The 25788-nt window shown below is 41.2% G+C and overlaps 3 protein-coding genes across 7 annotated transcripts in view, besides 3 other annotated features; 2 read left to right on the top strand and 1 right to left on the bottom strand.

The window, feature by feature from the left end:
- Positions 1-5453: 5453 nt before the first annotated feature.
- Positions 5454-6859: a mobile genetic element.
- Positions 6860-8133: 1274 nt separating this feature from the next.
- Positions 8134-12768, bottom strand: Npc1b (Niemann-Pick type C-1b). The gene is made up of 6 exons (NM_134573.3): positions 11509-12768; positions 11053-11354; positions 9965-10921; positions 9495-9904; positions 9210-9364; positions 8134-9020 (listed from the first exon to the last, which is right to left on the bottom strand). The coding sequence occupies exons 1-6, from the start codon at positions 12682-12684 to the stop codon at positions 8256-8258; spliced, it is 3765 nt and encodes a 1254-aa protein (NP_608417.2). The 5' UTR covers positions 12685-12768; the 3' UTR covers positions 8134-8255.
- Positions 12769-14077: 1309 nt separating this feature from the next.
- On the top strand, positions 14078-16665 carry CG11227 (uncharacterized protein). Of its 3 annotated transcripts, NM_167719.2 has the most exons (3): positions 14078-14283; positions 14374-14780; positions 14863-16665. In NM_167719.2, exons 1-3 carry the CDS (start codon positions 14154-14156, stop codon positions 14875-14877), a joined length of 552 nt encoding a protein of 183 aa, NP_728372.1. In that variant the 5' UTR covers positions 14078-14153; the 3' UTR covers positions 14878-16665. The 3 variants fall into 3 exon arrangements, with proteins under 3 accessions (NP_728372.1, NP_608416.1, NP_728371.1); NM_134572.3 differs by having other exon boundaries at positions 14374-16665; NM_167718.2 differs by having other exon boundaries at positions 14078-14316; positions 14374-16665.
- A 116-nt stretch (positions 16666-16781) lies between these two features.
- Positions 16782-17138: a mobile genetic element.
- A 736-nt stretch (positions 17139-17874) lies between these two features.
- Positions 17875-18667: a mobile genetic element.
- A 1919-nt stretch (positions 18668-20586) lies between these two features.
- The window catches only part of shakB (shaking B), a 165980-nt gene continuing 160778 nt past the window's right edge, over positions 20587-25788 (top strand). The window contains exons 1-2 of one of the 3 annotated variants that reach the window (NM_001258859.2): positions 22545-22659; positions 24024-24339. The gene's annotated coding sequence lies outside the window, so the exon portion shown is untranslated. Of the gene's footprint in view, positions 20676-22544; positions 22660-23667; positions 24340-25788 lie in introns of those variants that run through there. The other 2 variants (NM_001258858.2, NM_001298574.1) reach the window with 2 other exon arrangements.

The following is a 25788-nucleotide window of genomic DNA, read 5'->3' as shown; positions in this document are numbered from 1 at the left end:
TTAAATTAATAACAATATTGAAAATGTGTGTTCCATTTATATATTTTTAAAATTGTATCAATAAAATCTTGTTCTGTGTTGTGTAAGCTAATTAAACCGCTTCCAATTGGAAAGAGTAAAGTCAGAGGATCCGAGTAAAAATACGGGCACAAAGCATGCTTCGCTCGCCGCAGTCAAAATATCCGGCGGTGCCACATCACCTAAACGTGCAACAGTCGGCAACAGGGGGTTAGGCCACGCCCATGGATGGACCGCCGCCGAATACGAAGGCTCCCAAAGTTATTAAACTTGTTCGAGAGCATGTTTATGCAGCAGGATTCCCGCTGATTCCCACTCACCTGAATGTGGACCACCCGTCTCACCTGATTAAACGCCGTTCTGGCCAGTCAAAGATTTATGACGAATTGTCTGGCCTCCGCTCCGAGTGGGTGGATGTGGTGGTGGTGCGATTATTAATTATGGAGTGAGTTTGGGAATGGCTGGCCGCCAATGGGCGGGGGAAAAAGTGTGATTTAATGTGCAGGTGCTGCCAGCACATATTACTATAGCCATTTTGCACTCACCGATGATGGACATTGATGGACGTGAATGGGGAAGTTTATGCTCTGGTATTGCATATGCCGCAGATCGCCCCGAAAATGTATAGGCTCGTGCGAATAGGACGATATTCACTTGGCCATGGCAGCCCGAAAGTAGGCATTACACATTTTCGGTAAGCCAATTCCCCTTAAAAGCCAAAAGAATGGTGCAGAATGGTTACTGTGTTTAATAAACGTAGTTCAAGCTGAACTATAACTTAATGAACTTTTCAGTGAGGAAAAGATAGACAATCAGATTTTGGGCGCCACAATTTACCTTGAAATGTGGCTTGTTAATTAGGGCCAACTTAAGTGGATCTAACCAAGTCAAGACTTTTGACGTTTGCGATGTGCTTGGCCAAGATTTTAGTGGCCAACCATAATGGACCCGAAGGTCGGAGAGAAAATATTATGTAACGAAAAGAATAAAAGGGCAGCAGCAACAAAAGAACGGCATAATTTGTGCCATATCAAAAATAGTTGCCCGGCTGCGTGTTTTCTTCGCTTTCGTCACTTTTCTGCTCCAAGCTCGTCGGACCCAAAAGAAAAGCGGGAAATCCGGGGGGAGATATACAGACTGCCATAAAGGAAATCAACTATTTTGATTGAACGCACACACACACACACATGAGCGCACAGCGGAGCTGAGCAGCGCTTTTCGGATAGCAAAGATTCATAATTACGATAAACAACGCAGCACTGAGAGAAAACATGGGGTATCGTATCAGTGGGGGGGTGGGAAAATGTTGGGCGGCAAACAGCAGCGTAGATAAGCAAATGCTCCCCAGGCCGAGGTTTCCTTCTTGTTGCCACACGCCGCTGCCGCTGCTGCTGCTGCTGCTGCTGCTGCTGCTGCTGCTTTGTGATAAATCACAAGGGGATGCCTCCTTCGTCTTGGCGGGGCCATAAAAGATACCAGAAAAAAAGGGGAAAAGCGTGAGGGAAAACTGCGGGAAACAACAGGGGGTGCGAGAAGACCAGTGGCGGAGGCCCAAACGCCAGTGGCCCAGGGATAAGAGCCGCTCTCACCGCAATCAGTGTTCTCTGTGCTGTGCTTTTAATTGATATCATTGGCCATGATTTTAATTGAACAGTGGCTGGCCATAAGCCAGTAAAAATTATCCTTGCTCGGCCGCATTCCACAAAACGAATTCAATAGGATAGCTTATAACTCAGATATGTAGGAATCTAGAAAACAAAAACTTTTAAAAGTGAAATATAAGAAAGATGTTTTTGCATTGACGATTTTACAACTTGAGTGATATCTATGATATCTATTATTTCTATGATATCTATAATGAGTAAGATCCTCTGAAATATTGAATATTTTTGCCAAATCCGGGAACATCTGTCTAGCCCCTGCTGTATGTGTATCCGTACGTGTCTCTCTGTGTTTACCAGGCCATTAATTGGATTATCTAGCGCTTCGTGGCAACACAACAAAATAATTATAATTTTTATAGTTTTCACTCTCGCATACATTCATGGGTTCATTCGCATTCATTGTGGGGTGAAAAAATTAATTAAAAGTTACTATCTTGCGTGTTGCAATCTATCGAAGGCCAATCAATCGATAGTTGCATTGCCATCTTGGCTGCCATTTTGCATCGCATTTATAAGCCACCACACACTACTACTCCACACCACCCCGCATTACCCCCTCATCATGATTTTCCACCAATTTTCACCAGCTGACGACAACGCAGTTAGATGGTGGGGCATTTTCCGGGCTGCTGTTGAACTCATGCTGTGCAGGCCTTTCCATGTGTTGGTCAAATGTGTGTTTGACATTTTCGTTATGTTCGGTGGACGGAGGCGGGCTGCAGGGGAAATTGGGGAAACATTTTCGGAGGGCGGGGAAGGTTGGTGTTCGGTGGAAAACGTGCGCCATTTAATGCAACCAGCTGCTGATGCTGATGCCTTTGTTGCTGCCGCTTTTTGCGGCATGTCCTGCGTCCAGGCTCCTGCATTTTGCATGAAATTTCTCAAAACTGTGCGCATTTGTTGAGGTTGTTGTTATAATTTAGTTGGAAATTGCTGTCACACCCACACAATCGCAGCCTCCGCACATATGTACACACACACACACACACGCACGCACATTCGTTCGCACAACATTAACCCACTGAGGCAGCGGTGTCAGCTCGGCTTGGATTTAATCTCTAGTAATTTGTTTGATTTCTATTATTGGCCTGTCACCCGACTGCCGGCCACAAGAAAATCCGGCAAACATTCACCAAAAACTTGCAATGATGGAAAGACTTTCTTTCATTTTCCCTGCATTCCTAGCGTGCGTGTAGTTTATTGAATCATGTATTCAATCATTTAAGACAGCAGCAGCTTTAGCTTAAGCTTGTTTTTTGATTAGGTTACTCTTTTCAATTTGCAAACGTATTAAAACTAAGTTCCAGCTGATATCGTTTAACAAATTCTACACATTCTTTGCAATTGCCTAAATTTATGCTGAACGCTTTGCCAAACCCTTCTATCTAGTTATAATTTTAATTATGCTGCTTAGGGTTAAGCTTTTATGAATTTCCAATTTAATTTCAGAGGCAAAAATAAAAACAGAACTAGTTGCAAAAAAAAAAAAATGAAAACCGAGCGCATTCGCTCACGCGCTTTCGCTTGGCTTCAGTTTCAGTTTTCAGTCTGGCCAAAACCCCTTGGACTGACTGGGAGCTAACCAGCCGCCTGTGCTGTGGAACCCCCACCCCTCCTCACCACCTCACTGGGCCAATTCCACGGCCATGGCCATGGCCAGTTGGCCAGTTTTGAGTTTTGTCAGTGTTGATAACTTTTCTGGCTAGTGAAAAACGAGCAGCGTGGCTAAAATGGGCTAAAATGGGGCAAAACGGGCTAAAGTGCAGTGGCGTGATGAGGGTGCTGGGGGGAAAGCTGTTGGAAATGGGTTTTTGGCCTGCTGCAAGTGTAATTTTAGCTAAAACGCGAATTGCGAATTGGATTGCGGCTTATAAGCACGTTTATAAATTACTGATTCGTCTATGGACTAGGTTAGCCGTAGTCCCCCGGTCCATAGTTCATCGTCCAAGCCGGACCCGGGCTTATGTCAGCGAATGAATAAATTAAATATTCCATCTCCATCATTGAAAATGTGGCCGTGTGTTTATGTGTACTCTGCTTTAATTAACTTTTTTTTTTACGTATGCTTGTGGCAGATTGGGAACTGCTAAAAATTGAATTTCCTCTTTTGTAATTAATTTGTATTTAAAACCAATATTAGACGGCAGCCAGCATTGCCAATCGTGGCCAGAAATTCCGGCTTAGTCCGGCTTAGGCCTTGTCATTTGACCCAAATGCAACAACTGACTTTGGCCCTTCGGTTGATTGCATTAATTAGGCCCGGCAAAAAAATGGACAAGTACATATATGGCTATGGAAAAGCAATAAAGTGTATAATCCAAAGCAAATACAACTGCTAATTGGAAAATAATTGAAAAGTTTTCACCAAAAAGGAGTGCGAAAATTTGGGTATGATGAAACCCGAAAGGTGAATATGTTATGTTATGAACCTTGACTTAATTAATAATATTTAAAATAATAATTTAAATTCAAGCCATTCGATTGCGCGTTTTGAAGTGTAAATTTATAAAATGAAAAATGGCAGAACACGAAAAAAGCCCCCACATATCTCATTCCAATTTCCGTTTCACTCTTGAACGAATCCCGAAATTCCCCAACTAATTAAAAAACGCATTATTTAAAGTGCCACAAAAAAAAAATATTGAAAATGAAAGGAAATCCCCAAGGGCAGCCAAGTGAGTTTCCCTTTTGGAAATCGGGTTTTTGTTTGACCGCCGGTTTTATGGGCAGATTGCAGATACGGAGATACAGATAAATACGCTTTTCCGGCCTTGCCACGCATCCAATAAAATCGATTAATAAATATGCGCAAATTTTATTTTAATGCCTTCCTCGCCGGCACGTGAGTTATGACCTGGTTAAGAGTCCTGGCCTTTGGCCTTTTGGCCTTTTACGACCTATGGCAAGCCGCCTAAATTGGCCACAAATCGTGCGAAAATAGCAAAGATCTGTTCTGTTTCTGTTTTGCATTTTGTGGCCTTTGCACATGCCGCAGCCAGCGTAAAATCAATTAATTTAAATTTTTATTGCCACACTTGCCACATTAATTCGTTGATTCGCCTCAATTTCTGGGCGAAATGTGTTGTCTGCTCACACGGATGATTTATGCGAGTCTGCAAAGATGCTTCTAATGGATAATTCATCTGCATGGTGTTTATGTGTCTTCCCTTCCAAATGGCAAATCTTCACTTCTCGACAATGATCGGGAACATGGCCCATGATGCGCACTTTGGAGAATTGACTATTATCGGCTAGTACCATATTTGTAACATTACATTATCATTATAAAATACTATGTACCTTATTTTTTTTATTTTCGAAATTCTAAAATAATTGCAACGCTTTGTATTTGTAATAAAATATTACGTGGCTTACAGGGTATTTATAATGGTATAATAAGAATTCATACATTGCCAAATCGAACTTCTCGTTATGAAATTCACTTAAAATTCACAGTTTACGAACTCAACCGCACTTGTCCTGCTTTACGCCTCCAAAAATACTCAAAGATTATTTAAGTATATGGATGGGCGCCATTCACGTGTTTATTTTCTGGCCGAGATGTTCCAGCTCATTGGGTTCATTTTTGGCATTAGCACTTGGCATTGTTAAAGCACTTTGAATGGCAATTAAGTAGAGGATGAAAACCATTCCCACCCTACAACACACGTACACACACACACACACACACACACACACGGGCGCGCGAGCGCAGCAATGGAAATATGGGAAAATACACACACTCTCACACGGACAACTCAATTTGCAGTGCAGAGAACTGCAAGGGTGGCACTTTTTTACCACTCGACTCACACCCTACAATTTTGTGTGCGGGTGCTACTCGCCACGCACATCGCGGGTACTTACAAACACACAGTATAAATCTGAACATGCAGACAAGACACCCCGTTGTGTGCGCACCCGAATCAATACGGTGTTTTGCGTCGCGGGTGCCGCTCACACAGTGCCTAAAAAGGGATGAGTGAGAAAAACACTTGTGGGTATACCGTTAAACACATGGGTGTTTCCAAAAATACTCGGGTGTTTCCAAAAATACTCGAGTGGTCTCGTAGGTAGTCGAGTCAAATGGCGCCATACATAATGATTGTTGAGTTCTTGTGTCTTTGGTCCAGTGTCTCGGCTGTTAATTGCCCCTTTTTTGTTTTTTACGATGCAATTACTAGCTTGTTAGGATTCAGTATTATTTGGAAGCCAAAGGAAAAGGTCACAATAATGGCAGAAGCGGCTGATTTCGTTAAAAATAAAATTAACAATGGAACATACTCAGTTGCCAATAAACATAAAGGAAAAAGTGTTATTTGGAGCATTTTATGTGACATTTTAAAGGAAGATGAAACTGTTCTGGACGGATGGCTGTTCTGCAGGCAATGCCAGAAAGTGCTCAAATTTTTACACAAAAACACCTCCAATTTATCCCGCCATAAATGTTGTCTAACATTAAGACGACCAACGGAATTAAAAATTGTTTCGGAAAACGACAAGAAAGTAGCTATTGAAAAATGCACCCAATGGGTTGTCCAAGATTGTCGGCCGTTTTCTGCAGTAACCGGAGCCGGATTTAAAAATTTGGTGAAGTTTTTCCTACAAATCGGCGCTATCTATGGGGAACAGGTAGACGTCGATGACTTACTACCTGATCCAACAACATTAAGTCCTTATATTTAATAGATACTTTTTAAGCCCACTATGTTTTTATTATTTAGATTGAGACATTAAAAAACGTAAAAATCAACAAATGCCGTCTTTAATTGCAATTACTTTATGTGTTTGAAATGGGAGGCACCCATTGAGTCCATCAAAGAGCAAAGACATGAGCACAAAAATTTTCTTGGGTATTCCCTTTTACCCTTCATTTCTTATACCCGTCACGCTTCCACCCATACAAATTTTAGGCGTACAAAAAATGACCAGAGAACTGCAGCCCGCATACAAAAAATGACCTGCGGCCGATCGTTGACTGTGCGTCCACTCACCCATACGGCTCTTGCGCAGCAGGCCTCGGGTGGTTTTTTTACTCGTAACAAAAACACAACGTCGGTAAAACACTCGAGTATTTTGTGTTGCCGCAAGTAGGGTGTCAAAAAAAACGGGGTGCCTAGAGTACCGAGTGTTTATCGGGTGGACGTAGAGTGCGAGTGGCGGGCTGCAGTTCTCTGATTTGCACTTCATCTGTTGATGTGAGTGTGCTGGTAATTGCTAATTGATTTTGCCATATGCATTAGTTGATACATTTATAATTATGCCTTTCAATTGTCGGCCGTTTGAAGTGCCGGCGACTCGATGAGGCATGAATCTTAATGCCGCACACATTTCTCTTTCTCATTAGGTGATTATGATTGAGGGCGAGAAAATCTGGAAAAGCGGCAGAAGCGGGAACCGCATCCCTCAAATTGCTTGGCTTACTGACCACGGTGCATGCGGAACAACACTCTAAACTTTATTAATTTTAATTAAAAACACTCGACTCATTTCGAGGGTTAAGCGATTTTCCTCCAGCTTTTCTCTGTGTGTGTCTGGTTTCCATAAGCCGCAGAACACTCGACTGGCCAGCATGCGGCGAGAACAGTTAAAAACAAGAAAGCCATCATCAGGAAAACTTACTCCATTCGCCCTTTTGGAGCCTCGACGACCCAGCAAGTTCCCTTTCTCAACAGGTTGACCTGAGAATGCCGAAAATGGGTAAGATGGGATAGCTGATAGCTGATAGGCGTAAAAGTTAATTGTTTCTTGACAAATATATTTATATCCCCCTATGCAAAAACTCAACATAATCATCTCGGAAACTGTTAGGCAATCGTAATCCGGGTAAGAGCACCCAAGCTTCGACCAAAGCGAATAGGAAATATCATTAAAAAATCTGAACTGAAGTTAAACTTCTGCCCAAAAGGCGTAAGACGTTTTGTGTATTCCGAAAGTCCAGGACCAGGGCACCAAGGATTCAGGATAAACAGGGGTTGGCCAGAAGCCCGGGGCCGGGAAATCGTTGGGTTGTGCGACTTTTTGTTTATTGTTTTGACGCCGCACGCGGCAGTTGGTCGCTTTAAGCCATAAAACGCAAAGGTGCGACGACGATAAACTATGGGCAAAAGGCTCAACCCCCCATTGTTAATTGTCTTGGGCCAAATGCACGTTTTAAAGGAGAAATTATCTTTATAAATATACGTAAAACTGTACAAAAAGAATGGGTAAACTCTATTTCCACGAACTTAAGGCTGGATTAAGTGGAAAATAGCTAGTAGGTCTCGAATGGGAAATGGCGTTCACTTAATTTCATCGAAATCTATCTAGTTGAAATTTTATTTACTATAATATATATTTTGTGTAATTTAAGCTTAACAAATATTACGAAATTAAGTTAAATAGTCCATTTAATTGTCAATTTTGTCGGTTTTGTTCGATTTATTTTTACATTAAAAGCTCTTTGTGCATAGAAAAATCAGACCGTTTAAGGCAGGCATACAAAGGATTTCAGACACACACTGACAGGCACACCTTACTGACTAAATATATATATATATATATATATGTATATAATTATTTTTTTTATTGCGATCAGTTGGTTGTGATGGTGATAGATGCGGTGGGCTCGGCTCCTGAGCTTCTGGCCAATTTTTGTGGTGGACCCAGGAGACTGAGGAGAACAGGCAACAGGATCAAGCCGTGGGCTGCTCCAATAAGGACAATGCCCAGATACATCCGGAAGTAGAACACCTGGAAGATTTGCGAATTGGAGAAGCCCAGGACAACGATGCCCGCGAATTTGGTGAGAGTTATGCCGGAGAGGACACTACTTCCGGTTACATTAAGGGAGTGGCGTGCCCGCTCCTGGGCAGTTCCTTCCGCCCTTTTAAAGGACCGCACTATATGCGCCACAAACTCAACTCCAATGCCCACGCAAACCACCAGATTCACCAGCGATATGGCATTAAGATTAATGCTCCACGCCCACATCATGCCCAGCATATTGATCAATATGCAGATCACCATGAAGAGAACGATGAACGTTGATGTGATGTCCAGACCAGTGATCAATAGAGTGACCAAGAATATGGCCACCAAGGACATTCCTAGCGAAAACATTGCATCTCCCCAGATCGTCAGGTACTGCTCGTAGTAGATGTAGAAAACACAGTACGCGAATATCTCCGCGTCCACGTTATTCTCTTTGAACATCGCATTTATCTCCCCAGAAATTCTTCGCACTTCGCGCAGCTGCGAATAGAATTCTTCTGAGGTGGTCGATGTTGTGGAATATTGCATGAAGTAGCTGTCCTGTACAGTGGACATTCCCACATCGTCGATGGTGTAGATCACGGCCTTAAAAAATAAAAAATATGTAATTTGATTCAGTTATATTCATTTCCCAAGCTTAAGAATGTAAACAAAAGTTAAATCTAAATAAATGTATTCTATATCTGCAATATGTCTATTCTAAATGCTATTATCATTGAAAAAAAAAGTTATTTGTAGTTATAATTATAAATCCCTAATTAGGATATTACTCACATCAGCGTATGAAGCTCTACCAGCCTTGGCACACTCGGCATCTGGCAGATCGAATAGAAAATAGGGAATGTACTTGTTGAAGGTTTCGGCATCAGGTCTTAGGCCATTCTCAGTAAATCCTCGTTCACAGGGCAGACAGTCTTCACTTTTGGAGTCTAGAAATAACAATAATAATGGTTACATGCTTTTTATATCGTTTTGATTGTGACCTTATAACATTTTTCCTATAATACCATTGCAATATTATTGAAGTAGAAAAAACGAAAGGATTCGATGAATACTCACTGCTGGAACAAAATCCGCCGGTGGTGACGTTGTACTTGCAGCAATCGCTGATGGCCAGCCAATCGATATAGTCATCCAGCCAGGAAGAGGCCGGTCGGGCCAATGACGTAATTTCCGGGTACTGGGCCTGCGTGTAAAGCTGGACGGACAGTGAGTTGTTATTGCACTCGACTCCGCCGCATATGAGATTCTGTTGCAGCGGTTCGGAGTAATTGAGTCCGGGCTTGAGGACCCAGTAGACCGGAGCTCCCATCGCTAGCAGGTCGACCATGTAGCGGAAATACTTGACCACATGGGAGTTTTTCGGCATGGACATCTCTTGATCTAGACCCTTCTCAATAGAGGGCGTCACCATAAGCGAAAGGCAGGTAATCACGGTGAAGATCAGCAGCACGGACACCTTAACGGGCCTAAAATGGCAGTTAAAATTAGGATAGTATGTAAATGAGTGCCCAGGTGCGCTCACTTACTTCGACAGTAGGAAGGGGGAATAGAAGTTCTTGAACAAGGTCTCCAGCAAGCCGACCTCCTTGGGTCTATCCACGCCATCGCCATCCTCGTCATTGATCTTCTTTCCACCACTCTTTACACAGCACAACATGTCCAGTCGTCCGTCCAAGTAACGCTTCTCATCGATGGCCATCAGGGCCACAAACGCGGTGATCTGGAGCAGAAAGTCCAGGAGAATGGCGATGGCGGCATACATGGCGAAGGTTTTTACAGCGGGCATATCCGAAATACACCCGATGGCAAAGCAGGCCATTTCGCTACCCGCCGTCTGGAGTATCGATGGACCCACCTGGCCAATGGCCTCTCCGATTGCCTCATGTGTGGTCTTAAATTTCGAATGATCCAGTCTCTGGTACGTATGCACCATTATGAAGATATTATCCACTCCAACAGCGAGCACCAAAAACGGAATCACTTCGATCGCCAGCATTGTGGTGGTTACATCGAGGTAACCCCAGAAGCCCAAGCTGCACACCACTGATGCCAAGACAATGACTATGCCTCCGATGGCCAGCATTATCCGAGACTCCCTCAGGAAGCCCCGACAGCTGCGAATGTGACCCAAAGCTATGGCCACGTACACGAACATCACCACATAGCTGATGACCACAGTGCTCACTTCTCCCTCGGATAATTCCACAATCGCATCCTGGATGGATCTCTCGGCCATGTAGGCGATGTCCAGTCGATCGCTCTTGTAGTCCCGCAAGAAGTCCACGAATAGCTTTTCCCACTTCATATTCGGCTCCAGCTTGGACTCGTCGTTATAGTTCCGACCCAAGAAGGTGAGCACTAGTCCGGTGGCCAGCATGTAGTCCGGATCCTCACCCACCGCCACCTTAGGCATGCCACCGACTGCAATTCCAGGCTCAATGGGTCCGCCAAATGTTCCAAAGCAATCCTCCATCATGGGGACTCTGAAAACACGAAATGGTAAATTTTGGATGAACCAGGTCTGGCAAGAAAACTTAAATATCTTGACTTAATTAGCTTTCGTCATTATATTTGTATTTGTATTTTTTTTTTTTTTTAGAAATATGTTGCTCACCGAAGACAATCCTCCAATTGATTGAGGTAGTTAATGGTATAGTTATTGCTATCGACATAAGAGTTCTCAAAACGATCCATATCGTGCTGGAAATATCCATAAACCGACTGGATTGCGCAGCGATCGACTGTGGGCGTTTCACCAGCCATTAAGACAGGGGCATAGCAGATCTTATCGAGGCCCTCATTATCCGCCATACCCAATTTCATAATAGAGTCCTGCAGCTCGAAGACTTCCTTTAGGAAGTTATACTCGAAGGCTGGACCAAAGTTCAGGACACCATTGGAAGTTTCGTGGGTGAACTGTAAAGAGTATCGAAGATTTTGATAGATTTTTAGGAGGGCTTTTAAACAAGTTACACAAAACTGGACAATTTTAGTGTCTATTATTGTTGCGATTTCAAATGACCTTTTTACTTAAACTGACATTTTAACAGCCTAGTTTATTGCTACTTACATATGTCTGATTGACGGCCTTTACGAACATCTGGTTGGTGCGATAGAACGGGCCGAAGTGCTGATCGAAATAGTCCTTCTCGATCCTCGTCTGACTTTCCTCGCCTGCCCATAGTTCCACAGGATCCGTAGTGATGGTCATGTACCGAATGCCGAAGGACAGTCCGGCGATGGCCCAGGAACAGAGTGCCAGAACTATGACCGGGTGTTTGGCACAAAAGGTGCCCCAGATGCGGAAGCCATGGTAGAAAAACTCGCCGAAGAGGGTGGGCATGCAGACACTAGGAGCCGATGTCTTGCCAAAAGCACCCCAGAAAATAAAGAACGAAAGGGCGCAGGCGATGATTAATGCCAGAATAAAGGTGACTCCATACAATCCTGCGATCTTCCACAGCTCGTCGGGACCCGTAGGAGCATCGGTCAACGGGCAGGACTCCTCGCAATCGATGCAGGCGCACGCGTAGCTGTCCTCGTAACTCTCGCCGCACTTCAGGGGGCTCAGATCGAGGTATATCTCATTGGAACCCTCCTCCGCGTCCTCCGACCATTTGTAGTTGATCTGGAACGGCACGTAGTCGCCGGAAACGTCGCCCATGAACTCGTACCATCTCCGGTAGTTGCAGGTCTTGGCATTGTAGCTGCCACAGCCCAGATCCATGGCAGGACGTCCGGTTTGCGTGTGCTGTATACCAATGCAGCTGTTGTAGATCTTCGATACCGTATCATCTGTAAGTCGATAGTCAATGTATTTCACATAGTCCACTCCTGCATCGTTTGTGTCATTGTAGGCGGTCAAGAAGAGAGTGTGGTTCTTGGCACAGGTCATGGCGCATACGGTCAAGGCCATGTTTCTTGTGCAGGTGGGACATCTGGAGAAGACACCATCTGCTTGTGATAATCCAGATTCCATGGTCTCGATTTGGGCCGCATCGCAGCACAGACTGAGCTCATCCTCCCCACTTTCACCTTTGTACTCCTTGTACAACATTGGACATCGCTTGGCGAATATGGCTTCTGAAGTTGGGCTATTCAGAGGTCTCGCTGGATTCGTGTCGCCCTTATTCACCCAATGGGCACCTATCATGTGACTCTGACCATACCAAATGCATCCCAACTGCTCTGCGCTTTGCGACCAAGCTCCGGCTATAAGCCATATAGTTGCAAAAATCACTTTCATTCCGACACTAAAAAAAAAAAAATATAAACAAATAAGCCTATAGAACTCTACTCTTCGTAGAGAGTGAAAACAATTCGCGCCGGCAGCACGCCACTAACTGAATCAAACCCAGCCCAATCCACTGACCATTAACACATTAAAAGGTGGGCAGGCTATATCGGAAATCGGGTTGAGTACCCATCGATTAGATTTCCCCCGTTTCCAGTTTCTTTCGCTATTTTTTTCCCCCGTCCTTATCGCCAGGTGATAAGCTTCTGAATTCATTTGGATTTTGTGTTGGAGCAGGCTTAATGGGTATGCAGAGGGACCTTATCTTCACGCGGATTAATATGTTCACATAGCGACAGGTGATCGAAAAACGATTAGATATTAGAGGTCAATTCCGAATCTAAGTCCCTTGCAGCTAACTTCTTTGGATGGCAGAGTAACCAGACAGTAGCTCTCTTCGAAGGTCTTTCATGCAGACACAAAGCTTTATAATAATACTTAATAATGAAATGATTTTACACTTAGATTTGTAATTGGCTTCCCCCAATATTCGCTGTTGATAAGAAACTTAGTATCTGTAGCTCGTGGAATCTTTTTGATTCTGTTTTTCAGCGCTATTGCCGTTACCTTTATTTTACTCAAACATTTACTATATTTGCTCTTGGCAAAGGTGCACAATAATCCTTAATTCAAACTTTTTCACGTTAACACTTCGCTGGAACTGCACCTGTGCAGACACCTGAGCTTGTATCTTGGGCTTATCGTATGGTGAATTGGCCCCAGAGCAGCTGGCTCAGCTCGACGGCACAATAAAATCGCGATCGGCTCTTGGCTGGAACACCTGTTCCCTTCTTTGTTGATAAGTTAAAAGACCTCTCGAGACCCTCGACTGCCGTAAAGTTTATACTGCTCGGCAACTTCGGCGCGAAGGTCTTAATCTGCGCCGGATGAGTGATTCACTGAGAAATACCAACCACCTGAAGTAGCCAAAAAATTGTTGGCCAAGCGAGTGGCATACGTTTGGTTTCCGGGAATCGAATGCTTCGTTCCTGGAACTAAATTAGATTTGAATAATCTCCAATCGCATTTGTAATTGTAATTAAACATACTATTTTATATTTGAGTCTTGGCAAGTTCTCCACAACGTAAATTTATATATTCAATTTCAATAGATGTTGATTTAATTGTGATCATTTAGGAAGAGGAACCCAGAAAATGATTCGTGGCATATATGTACATAAGTGTAGAGCTTAAAATTAAAAGCCTTCGTTGGAAAGTATTTACAGATGTTAGTAAATTTTTGGGAAAATTCTTTAAAACAATTGCCTATGTGTTTATTCGATATTTATTCGAAGCAGAAAATTGTAATCGTATCTCGTTCGTTTTATCAATCAGATGGCAAGCAATTTTTTTGCTTGATCTATGTGAAAGTCTGGTAAAATTTCATGTTTAGGTACAGTTTTTAAATTAGTCTAAATGAAATGGCCAAAAAGTTCTGCTACTCGGAGAAAAAGACCCTAGCGCGTATTAAAAAAAAACAGAATCACCGTGGAGTTCCGGATTCCCAATTTGAGAATGGTCAGGATGCTGAGGAGGAGGATGGTGATGGCGGTAAGGCAATGGGTCCAGAAATGGCACCGCAGAGTATGTTCTATATCTTATAAGTCTATAGTTCAAGTCAACTTTGTTTCAATAACTTAGAGTTGGGCATTCTGAAAAACCTTGCCAACGGTTATTTGAAGTTGGTCCACGAAATCGAGACCCACCTCTGCCTTCCCGCGCCTCGTATGGTCGAAGCTAAACCAGAGCGTGAGGTGGGTGGGAAAACCGATCAAAATACCGAAATCGAAGAGGAAATATCGCAATCTTCAGAGGATACCACTCATCCAGGAATAGGCTTTGTGAATTTGTATAGGCGCAATACTCATTTTGAGTGCTTGGGAATTCCTCTAACTTCCTTGGAGCTGTTCTCTATGGAACGCCAAAGAAATGCTGACACTGAAGAGCCGGCTTCATTGAAATCTCTTGATGAGCGGTTGAGTAAAGAGACCGAATGGGTTCCTGAAAGAAATATATCGAATGAAGCTGATTACGATCCACTCGAAAAGGTAAACATCATAGAAAATACTTCTAAATCGACATTGATTCCAAGAAAACCTGATATAAACAAATTCATTCAAAAAATCAAAGGTAAAACTGTCCTAGATCAGGAAACAGACGCAATGCTCAACGAGGAACATGAAAATCAATGTTCAACGATTGAGCCATACCAGGATTTGCCCAAATTCCAGAGTCGATCCACCGGTTCACATTTAAAAAATCCAAAGTCCATGCAATCCTATAAATGCGGTATATTTCCAGCTAAATATACTACGAAAAAAATAAAATCATTATGCCCAAAAATTCGTGAAGTCGATAACTGCAGTGAAACGACCAAACACAGATGTCATATCGATTTTAGGAACGTTGGTGGGCCGAAATCGTCTAGATTTAAGAATAAGTCCAGAAATACCATGATCAATGAATCGATGTTGTTTCCATCATCATCTATCTGTCCTTGTAGACCAGAAGGTGAATCGAAACGATGTTATCCCGATAAAACCATCGCATTACATGGAGGCTCAGGGCCCAAGGCAGCCATACCCTCAGCGTTGAAGACTCATTTATGTAGTAGTGACAGTGAGATGTTTGGGGGTTCACACGACCCTAATCCAGTGGAGAGCTCTTCTATGAAAGTATCCGGTAATTCTACGCCAGATAAATTGTGTTTGAAGAAGTCTATCAGTCCGATTGTTAAATCCGATTTCGAGCCACTAGAGCCTTTGCGTTCCGACGATAGCTTTACGGAGGCGTGGATGAATTCGAATTTTAAGAGGGTACAAAACCAACAAGACCTACGGATCGGCGGGCTTTATCGTCGGGGCGAAAAACTAAAGTTCCAGCCCATTGATCGCCTAGACGCGGGCTGGGTTGGTCTACCGCTGTTCAAGGACTCGGAGGAGTCCCTGGAAAGGACACAGTACTTTGTGACCGAGTTCGATAAGCTGAGTCACGCTGATAAGGTGCAGGACATAGAGTTGCGAATGAGCCAGTTGCGGTGGCTGCACGCCACGTCGGATCATGAATATCGCCAGCACTTCCGGAAACAGAGAATTCCCTTTAAGAAGGTCTTGACTAATTCGGTGCAGTATGCGTGTCCTTTAAACAACGACGAATGTCCGGCTGTGATGAACGACACTCTATTGGCACACTTTGTATCCCGGCATTTGGATGAGCCGGGAAAGGAGTTGCGTGAGATTTTCGAGGGCGAACAGATGCTAATGATCTTCAGTCCCAGGGCCTTCCAGCTGGCCAAGACAGAGTGCATTTCCGTGCTGGGCTACGGGGGCGTTCGGAATAAGCCCTGCACCCTGCCCGCCGTCAGATTTATGCTCACACCGAACTCAGGCTTACCAGAAGCCTACGACCATTTCGACGGACATTTGCCACTGCTCGTGATGATTTGCAGGAACCCGATGGGCACTGTGGAGGGAAGGAAGGAGCGGTTCGAGGGTCTAGAAGACGAGGACACCCTAGCTCTGTGGATGGTCAGCAGGGATCTGCCATGCCCCATCCACGTGGCGATGACTGTACTCAGCCGACGACTAGATATCACTAGGAGCTCCATCATGAAGGTCCGCGGTCTCCACAAATCGCAGGATCCTCTCGACTTCATGTTATCCAACAAAAACTATATGCGCCTTAGCAATCACGACTTGCGCGTCCTCACCAACGATCATAGGGAGCCAATATATCTGGAGATTGTTGTGAAGGAATACGTCGATATACCTTAACGCGTCTTTTCAGCTCATTTCCAAGGCGTCGACTAAATCTATCACATAACCCTTAGTGGTTGGGCCCAGTTTTCTAGACATTTCAATACTGGAGGTCTAACATAGTTTAGAATTTACTTTAATCTATTTTCGGCCAAAATTATAAAATATTTAATCTGTTAAGATACTCTATTTGGATGAGATTAAGTAGATTTACGACAGGGGAGACTGTGGTTTGCAACTCAGAAAAGGAAATGTAACTAGCCAAATACTATAAAAATCAGCAAATTTAAGCGCCTAATAAAATTATGAAGAACATCCAACAATTTTTCAAAAATGTGGCGGTTTTAGGGCGTGGCACAAAGTTTTTTGGAAAATCTATAGAACATGTCTAATAAAATTGCGAAAAATATCGCTAATTGGTTTAAAAATGTGGGCATGGCCATCAAGAATCTTTATGTTGAAACTCAACATTCCAGCCTTTAATGTTCCTGAGATATCGAACTTTATACGGACAGAGCTAGATCGACTCGGCTATTGATCCTGATCAAGAATATATATAGTTTATATTGTCGAAAACCCTACATTCTGCCTGTTACATACTTTTCATCGAATCTAGTATACCCTTTTACTCTACAAGTAGCGGGTATAAAAATGTTGTACATTTGGTCTAAGATTGTTTTAGTTGCGTTATTGCAACGTTGCAGAAGAAGTGTCCTGCTAAGCCAAAGCAGATATGCTCTTTGAATTACGTAAAACATTGAGTGGACAAAGCGTTTCTCCGAAAATTCCAAATTTTGCAAATATGTATAGAACCAAATGGAAAAGCGTTGGCTCTGAAGTTCTAACTTTAACACATTTTTATTTACCAACTTCTTCGGGCAATTGGCATTTAAAGGGGTTAATGTCTAAAACTTTGATCTTGAACTCAGTATATACTTTGTCAGATTGGCCTATTTATATAGCTTTTTGCATTCTGATCATACGAACCCTCCTCAGGTTTACTTCCTTTTTTCATTATTTCCCTTTATTTTATTTCGAGCTTTAATTACATTTTTGTCGCTCTGCAATTGGTTTGTGGTAGTGATTCGTTTGCTTCCTGAAAAGTTTACGATTTGAAAATCAGAAAAATAAAACTTGCGATAAAATTTACATAACTTTCGGTCGTTGGCAATCCTAAGTGTCATCATGTGGCAAGCACATACACCCACCAAAAAAAAGGGACTCCCTCACTTAAGGAAGGCAGCATATACTTGCAACACCCAAGAAGAATAATCGTTTTCCGGAGGGGGAGATTCGTCAGCGCCAGTAGAAAAAATTCAAATCAAGCTCATCGGGAGGCGGCAATGACTGGCACGCCCACTAATCACATGGGAACTGAAAAGTTGTTGAATTCTATAGTCGAGTTAGCCGACTTTCAGATACCCTTTACTCATCTATTGGAAATGTCAACGTCAAACTTCATATTTTTTCTGGCTAATCGATAGATGTTACGAATTAAAATACATAAGTGTGCTAGGAGGGAGCTTCCTAACTTTTATAGTAGAGGTGGAGAAACATCAGTGTCATCGATGTTCTCGGAAAATCGCCAAAATCGATGTTTTTCCATCTCTACTGCGCATTGGAGGAGAAAATTGTAAGTATAAATTAATTTTCCATATTTTCTAATACAATTATTTAGAGCATATTGCAAATTTATTGTGACTTGCTGGTTGGGTTGGCTGGCGTCGTGGAAGACAAGGATAAATATCTGAAATCTTAGTTTTCAATTCCCGTCTAAGGGTGCATGTATATATTTGCATACTGGATTACTTCTTATTTTATTTAATTGCATTAATAAGTATATTTTTTTTATAGGTGCATTTATCGGACCAGCCGCGGATGATAACGTAGATGACAATAAGTTCGTTATGTTTTAGTTAATATACTGACTTTTTATTTAAGCCATATTGAAAAAGAAAAAAATCTTTTAACTAAACAGATACTTTTTTGTTTTTATTTAAAACATCCATGTTTAAAAAATCGATATATATTTCGCCAAAAACATCGAAAACATGGACGTCCGCCAACATCGATGTTCCTTCACCTATATTTTATAGTTCCTGAGATCTGGACGTTCATATGGTTGGACAGCCAGACAGAAATGGCCAGATCGAATCGGCTATTGATCCTGATCAAGAATAATCCACTCTAAAATAAATGATTATTTTTTGATAGTCAATGCTTATTTTTTAAAATACTTTACAATACCAACTCCTACAATAGATAACTGAAATCATAATTTAGAAATAAATTGTCTAGTTTAGTTTACTTAGTTGAGTAAACTAAGTCACTCTACTACATCGTTCATGCCTTATAGCTCCCATCTGAACATACTTCACACCTAAACATGTTCCCATTGTTATGTTTACTTGCTGATTTTTGAATTAACACAATTTATTGTAGAATGGGTCCTTATCACCCCTCCTCCGTATATTAAACGTATATTTTATTTACCGGTCGGTCAAACAAATCCAAGTTCTTTTTCTTACTCATGCTTCTCAAATTAAAGCACACTAGATTACATGCTTCCTTAGCGAAAACGTTTCCGAATACTAATCTTATCCGGGTTGTGGAACTTAAAGATAAATAGATCACTACAAAGTGGACACCGTCGAGTGGTTTCCATTCCTTTTATATTGAGCGATTTGATTGAGACGAGTGAAAACTGCTTATATAGTAATAATTATTGTCTAATGTCTTTTCGGTATCTACGGAGTCTAAGTACATACATGTGTTTTTAATCATTATCACTAGCCTATCAGATACGCTATTTTAAAGAATCAGCCTTTAACACCGGAATTAAAAAATATGCATATTCCATATATTCCATAGGAGTTCCACTCCTTTATCGTTAACAAAGAACCTCTTAAATAGGATGACTTTTATATATATCACCTGAAAAGGTGGTAAGTATCGTAAGTACCGATGTAAATTTTACACAGCGTTAAGCCTAATATAGACTATTAAGACTATTTTGTAATAAATATTAATAAGAATTAGTATTGTAGAAATATATTAATCCCCTTTTATAGGATATTTCGAATTGTAACCGATAAAGAAATTTATATGTCTTTCTCTTAGCTTCATTTCAAAACTGAACTTTGCTTACATTTGTATTTCACATATTTCAGATCGCCTAAGGGAAACGATCACTTTGCAGGGCTATTAAAAGTCTCTTGGCCAATATTTTTGTCTCTTAAAAGCTTTTCCTTTAATCTCTCGAAGCGTTAACAGACTGTTAAGCTATCTGTCTCACTTCAGCCTATCTCTCTCCCTTTTGCCAAGCCATTTTCTCTCTCACTGCACTGCAGCTGCAAACTTTTGGTTTTATTTATTTTTTATTTGCCAGCCCAAAATGCTATTGAACTCACACGCACACATACTCAACCGCGTACAACCGGACTTACACACACACATGTACACAAATTATAGGGAACAGATTTAAATATGTATTTAGCTTGCATACCTATATAATAATAGGAACCTGTATAATTAATATAATTCTGTACAATTTTCAAATAAAATTAAAAATATTCGAGATAAAACGAAAATCGGCCAATTATAAAGCCCACCCACTGCAGGACCACCCAACGCAATACCGCCGGGGACACGTGTCCTGAAAATCCAGACCTACATCAACAAAAGCAGAACCGAGTTCCAAATCCCGAATCCCGATTCCCGATTCCCGAAGCCGAAAAACTCGTAATGCGCCGCTGCAAAGCTATACCCCTAGCCCCGATTACCCGCAAATAACCCCTATATCAGTGCTCCCGTTTTTGTTACTGGTTTTCGGCTGGCTATTCCTCCGCTCCATTCCAGGCGCATTTTCTGGAAAATTGTGTCAAGCTGACGACACAATTTTCAAATCGCATGCCCGGAGTTTTGCACATTGCAGTTTTCCGGCTGCACGTTGGCGAAAATGCGGTTCTGCTGAGCGAACTGCGAGCGGGTAAATCGGAAAATCGCAACGGAGAGGCAGAGAGAGAGAGCGTGAGCGAGAGAAGTGCCGTTCTTTTGCCGGCATGCCACACAAAATAATAACGGTACAGTAGCCCAACAGGAAGTGGTGCATTAACACGCGCCGCTTTTCACCTCGAAAATTCGTGCTAAAATCAACACAAAAAGAAAAGTGGAAAACTTCGCGTAACAGTAAACAACAAAAACATTTTAGAGTCCTTGTGTGTTCATGTGTGTGTGTGTGTGCGGAACGCCGTGTGTGTGTGTGTGTGTGTGGGTGGAATGCGGCATTCGATTGCATCACCTACTAGTAAATAAAGGAGAAACAACAGCCACAAATGCCTTTTGTGTTTTTTGTGAATGTTCAGGTGTGTGTATGTGCTTGTGTTTGTGGGGAAAACTCTCTTAAATTAGTTGGTTTATTTTTTAAAGCCAATTCAAAATAATTTCGGGAGTTTCCTGAATTAACTGAATTTTTTAAATTTTTTTTTCGGTGCCTCAGTTTGTTTGAAGTTTCTCAAAAAACTAGAACTCTTGATTTGTTTTAACTTAAGATGTGGAAAAATATTATTATCAGCACTTCGATTTATAAGATCTAATAAATGTTATTGAGATTAGGTTCTGCCATAAAAGATTATTTAATATGCACATGGAAATTCCGATTTTTATTTGAAAATTGCCGATCTAGAGCAAAACTGTATTTTTATTACAGTACAAATTAATAAAAAAAAACAATGAGAACGTATAGTTAAAAAACCTGCGTATTTATGAATACAACTTATGCAAAGTTAATGTTCGAATGATATACCTCCGGTCTACAACACACATATAATAGTTTACACATAGTTTGGCGATAGGCCTCGTCTTTTTTATCTAAGCAAGAAATTGATAGAATCTGTTGTATTTATTCGCATCAATTTGAAACATTTTTCGATGAATGTGCCCGCATTAATATGCAATATTTTTGTTAACCGCAAAAAGGCAAAACCGGCGGCAGGCCAAAAACCCCACAAAAGGCGAAAGAGTGACCAAGAGCGAGGCGGTGGGCCAGGGGCGTGGGAATGCGAGAGAGGGGATGTTCGGCTTGAAAACGTGAAAAGCACGTGCAGCACGAAAAGGGACGGAAAAGCGGCGAAAACTTTTCGGTGTGAATGCCTTCTGCACAGACACAAAAACGAGTTTTTTTCGGCCAGCGTCGCTGGAGACGTCGACTGCGCTCCCGGCGCTAACAGCGCTGCAGTTGGAAGCGATCTCTGTTAGGCGCTAAATGTTAACTGGGGCCAAATGTGAAAGGACGAAATGTTAGTAGTCAGCTCTTTAGATTCTGTTGCATATCCTGCGTATTTTAAGTATTTCACGAAATATGTGATTGCAAGCTGCCAAATATATTAATATACAAAAAAAAAAAAATGGTATAATGTTTAGACTCTCAATTAAATAACTAATACTAATTTATTACCGTTTTATTTTAAATTAGATTGAATTTTTATTTTTAATTATATTGATTGTAATTTTGTTAATTCAATTATATTAAATAAAAAGGAAATATTCTAGTTTCGTACTTATATATGTGTTTGTTTGTTATATGTTTGGTAGCTTTTCTAAAAATAGTTAAACAAATTTTTACTTGTATTTATTAAAGGCTAATTTATATACGGCTAATTATTAAAAAGCCAATGTGTGAAAATGATTTTTCTGAATATATTTCTTGTATTTGTTCTTACCTACTCCAATCCCACTTCCCTTTGTTGCACTTCTTTCTCTTGTTGAAAAATTAGCGCTTCAATGTAGGCAATTTGTCAATTACTGATGGCAATGCAGCAAGCGCACAACAGGAAGACAAACAGCTGCAGGAGGAGCTGCTCGTCCATCTCTCTTCGAAAAGCTCCGCTCCCTCGCAGGAGAGAGCGCGGCAGCGACGTCGGCAGAGAGACACGAAGTGGCATCGCGTCACTTCGAGTCACTGCCGAGCAGCTTGCCCTTCCGCTCCCGCTTACACACGCTTACCGCAATTGTCTGTCTGCTTAAGACTTCGGCTCCACTTCGGGCGGCGCTTCGGCTGTGCTGCCGTCGTCGGCGTCGCCGTCGGCTTTTCAGCTGAATTTCGTTTTTCCGAATTTCCCTGCAGCAAAAACAGTTTGCATTTGTTTTTCCGCGTGTTCGCACACGTTCACGGGTCTGCGTTTTGATTTGGTTTTCCCACATTCCCATATTCTCCACCTGCCACACATCCATATCCACATTCATTCAAATTCTCCACTACTCCTTCTTGCGGCTTTTTTTTTTTTGGGCAGCCGCAACACCGTTATTGCACCGCGTGTGTGTGAGCCAGTGTGTGTGCTTGTGTGTGAAGGATTCGAAAAACTACGCTTGGGATTACTTCTTTTTAGGCTATCTGGCGTTTCGCTATTAAATAAAGAATGCGCTTTTTCCATTTCCAAAATTATAAATTAGTTTATAATGCTTTAAAAACATTTGTTAATTGATAGTTGGTTATAAAGATTTTCCGTAAAAGTAGTTTGATGTTGACAGGATTTTGTTTGCTAGAAAATTTAGAACAAATTTGGTAAATAATTTTGATTTTAAACTAGACTTTTTGTTTTTGCAAAATGCTATTATTTATGGTAAATTTTAGAGAAAAGCTCATGGTGAGCAGTGATTTGTAAAACTTAACCGTAGTTACTGAAAATATAATGGCATTTCTAAAGGCGCGCATCCTGTGTAACTCTGCGGGCAGTTAAAAGATTTACAGAAAAAATTTTGTTCACATTAGGTCTTTTTAAAATTTTCTTTAATTTTGTTAAAAACTGTTGTTACGGAAAATTGTGCAGTCTAAACCCATTCAAATTTAGGGGCTTAACGAAAGTAACATCAAAAATGACTTATTAAAATGCTGATGATAGTTTTAAAGGTTCTTATTATACTTAATGGGATACGGTTCAATGTACGGAATTAAGAAAATATCTAGAATATAATTTCGAAAATTGTCACTGGTTTTAGACAGAGTTCGTAGCCAATGCAGTTTTGGAGAGAACCGAATCTCTCCAGAAGTTGCAACTCCGCAGCGCCGGCGGTAACTCTCCCGCTGCCAGCGCTACTGCTGGCGTCTCTGCCGACCGCGATAGCGACGTCGACTGCGGGCAGAGCAGAACTGAAACTGAAACATGGAAATCGTGAAGAAAAGTCGAGTCGTGTCGAGATCGAAGCGCCGAACGGAACGGAACGAACGGAGCTGAACGGAAGTGCAGTGCAAAGCGGAAACGGAAGCTGGAGCAGTATTCCCACTTAGTGCTTGGCACGCACACACACCAGCTCGCGCGCACACACACACTCAACCGAACACGCACGCACACACACACGTGCGTTTGGCGGCGTTCCCCATAATATTATTTCCTATATTTTTTCAAACTTACAACGCGTGCAAGCGATTGATTTTTTTTGCAAATTTTTTTAACGTGCTCTCTCTTTATACATTTATAAAAATACGAAATAAAAACGAAATATATAAAATCAAATGTAACGAAAAACAATCCTAAACAGCAGCGAGCTTAACAACGTGCGGTGTTGTATGTAAGCCTGCCGCAGAAATCAAATGAAAGTCCAACTGCAAAGTAATGCTATAAGAAAGTCGACAAAAGTGGCAATATGCAGTGCGTGTGCATTGAAAATCCAGATATGCAGCGGCCACAGGGTATAGTACTTTGGACAAGTGACATATTCCCCAAACGCCAGTGAAAATCGAACGAAAAACCAACGCCAACCAAGCATACGCAGACAACACCGGAATCGCTGGGAAACCGGAAAAAATGCTTGGCAGCCAAATTGGCTGCCTTTGAGGCTGAGTGAGTGGCTCAAGGTGTGTAAACCTATATATTCCTTCATGTACGTATTCTATATGCTGATATCGAAAATTAAACACCAGTGTGTAGCCCCCATGGTTTTTTTTGTGTATTTTTCTTGTGTTTTTTTTTTTTTTATGAGCTAAGTTCGCTGATTTGTGGCCAATTTTTGCCAAACACTTCCGCTTTTTGGATGTACGCGCTGATCGGAATGACCTATTTCACCGGGAAATCAAAGAATATTTCAAACGAATAAATATTGAGAAAACTATATGTTTTCTCTGCTTAGCCATTGCGAATGTATTCAAATAATGGAATTCCATCCCAGTAATGAAGTGTGAAAAGGCAATTGTTTATCAATTGTTCAATAATAGAAAATGAATAATTAAATATGCCAAAAATACTTTCAAAAAAGCAATGGCTCATCGTACACATTTTTTTTACTTGGTTTTTCTATTAAATTACTGAAATTAAAACGCGAACATTTTTATTGAAAATTCCTTGTGGTTTGTTCAACAACATTATTTTAATGTTATTGTACATTTTGAAGATAAAAATACTATTTATTTGAATCTATCGGTATTGCAGCATTGATGTTTATTTAACTATATGTCATTCCATTTGCTTATTTGAGTTATTATTTTTATTGCATTTTCTTAAAATATATATTTTTTAATTATATCGCAACATGCCAAATGCACACTTATTCAATTGCCTTTTAAATTAAATCTTTTCACGTTTTCCCATTGTATTTTCTTTATGATTTGAATGGGCATTTAGCCCAAAATCTGCATATTTTTTTTGTATAGCCCTTTTGTTTTGTAGTTCAAGCAAGTTTGTAAACAAACTATGGCGTCAGTTGCCGTCGCTAGACTAACATAAACAAAATAAAAAAAAAAACATTCAAGCGAAATAGGAAAAAGTTACAATATTTTTAAAATAAATGCCGAGTTGATTTGATGATTTGTTCATGTCTTTCGGCATCTTTGCCAGGCCATCGCTCATTGAGAACCCAGCGAACCGCAGCGGGAAAAACATCTCCCGATCTCAACGGTCTTTTTCTGACGATCTATTAATAAATTTGATGCATAGCCATCCCCTTTGGTCCATCCTATTGGCCAGATCGTTCTTATGCTAACTTAAGAGGGCCTTTGGGCATTTAATAAACGAGTGTTTCGACATTTACCGCGAATTACACAAATTCTTTTATGTTTGCGGGCAAATTTTGCAATGCTTTTGGGAGAGTAAAATTAAACAAATTTCTTTTGGTTTATATTTCTGATCAAAGCTAAATTTCTTTATATTTGGATAAAAAAAAAATAGCAAAAAAATGAATAGCCACAGCTAAATACTTTCCTAAATAAAAAAGATATAATGGCCCTCGGTATAATTGATTAATTATTTAAAACACAACTGCACAAATCCTCTCCCAAGGCAAAATAATTACTCATCAAGTCTTAAACATA

This window comes from Drosophila melanogaster, chromosome X, assembly GCF_000001215.4.
Source record: "Drosophila melanogaster chromosome X".
NCBI classification, from domain to species: domain Eukaryota; kingdom Metazoa; phylum Arthropoda; class Insecta; order Diptera; family Drosophilidae; genus Drosophila; species Drosophila melanogaster.
Note: the sequence above shows the minus strand (reverse complement) of the source record. Positions and strands in the feature narration are given on the sequence as shown.

Bases quoted from the DNA above. Each gene is read 5' to 3' on its own strand.
- CG11227 (NM_167718.2), top strand. From the start codon at position 14,154: ATGGCCAAAAAGTTCTGCTACTCGGAGAAAAAGACCCTAGCGCGTATT. The intron at 14,317-14,373 runs GTATGTTCTATA...TCAATAACTTAG, and splicing joins TCCAGAAATGGCACCGCAGA to AGTTGGGCATTCTGAAAAAC.
- Npc1b (NM_134573.3), bottom strand. From the start codon at position 12,684: ATGAAAGTGATTTTTGCAACTATATGGCTTATAGCCGGAGCTTGGTCG. The intron at 11,355-11,508 runs GTAAGTAGCAAT...TACTCTTTACAG, and splicing joins AGGCCGTCAATCAGACATAT to TTCACCCACGAAACTTCCAA. The intron at 9,365-9,494 runs GTGAGTATTCAT...TGTTATTTCTAG, and splicing joins CGGCGGATTTTGTTCCAGCA to ACTCCAAAAGTGAAGACTGT.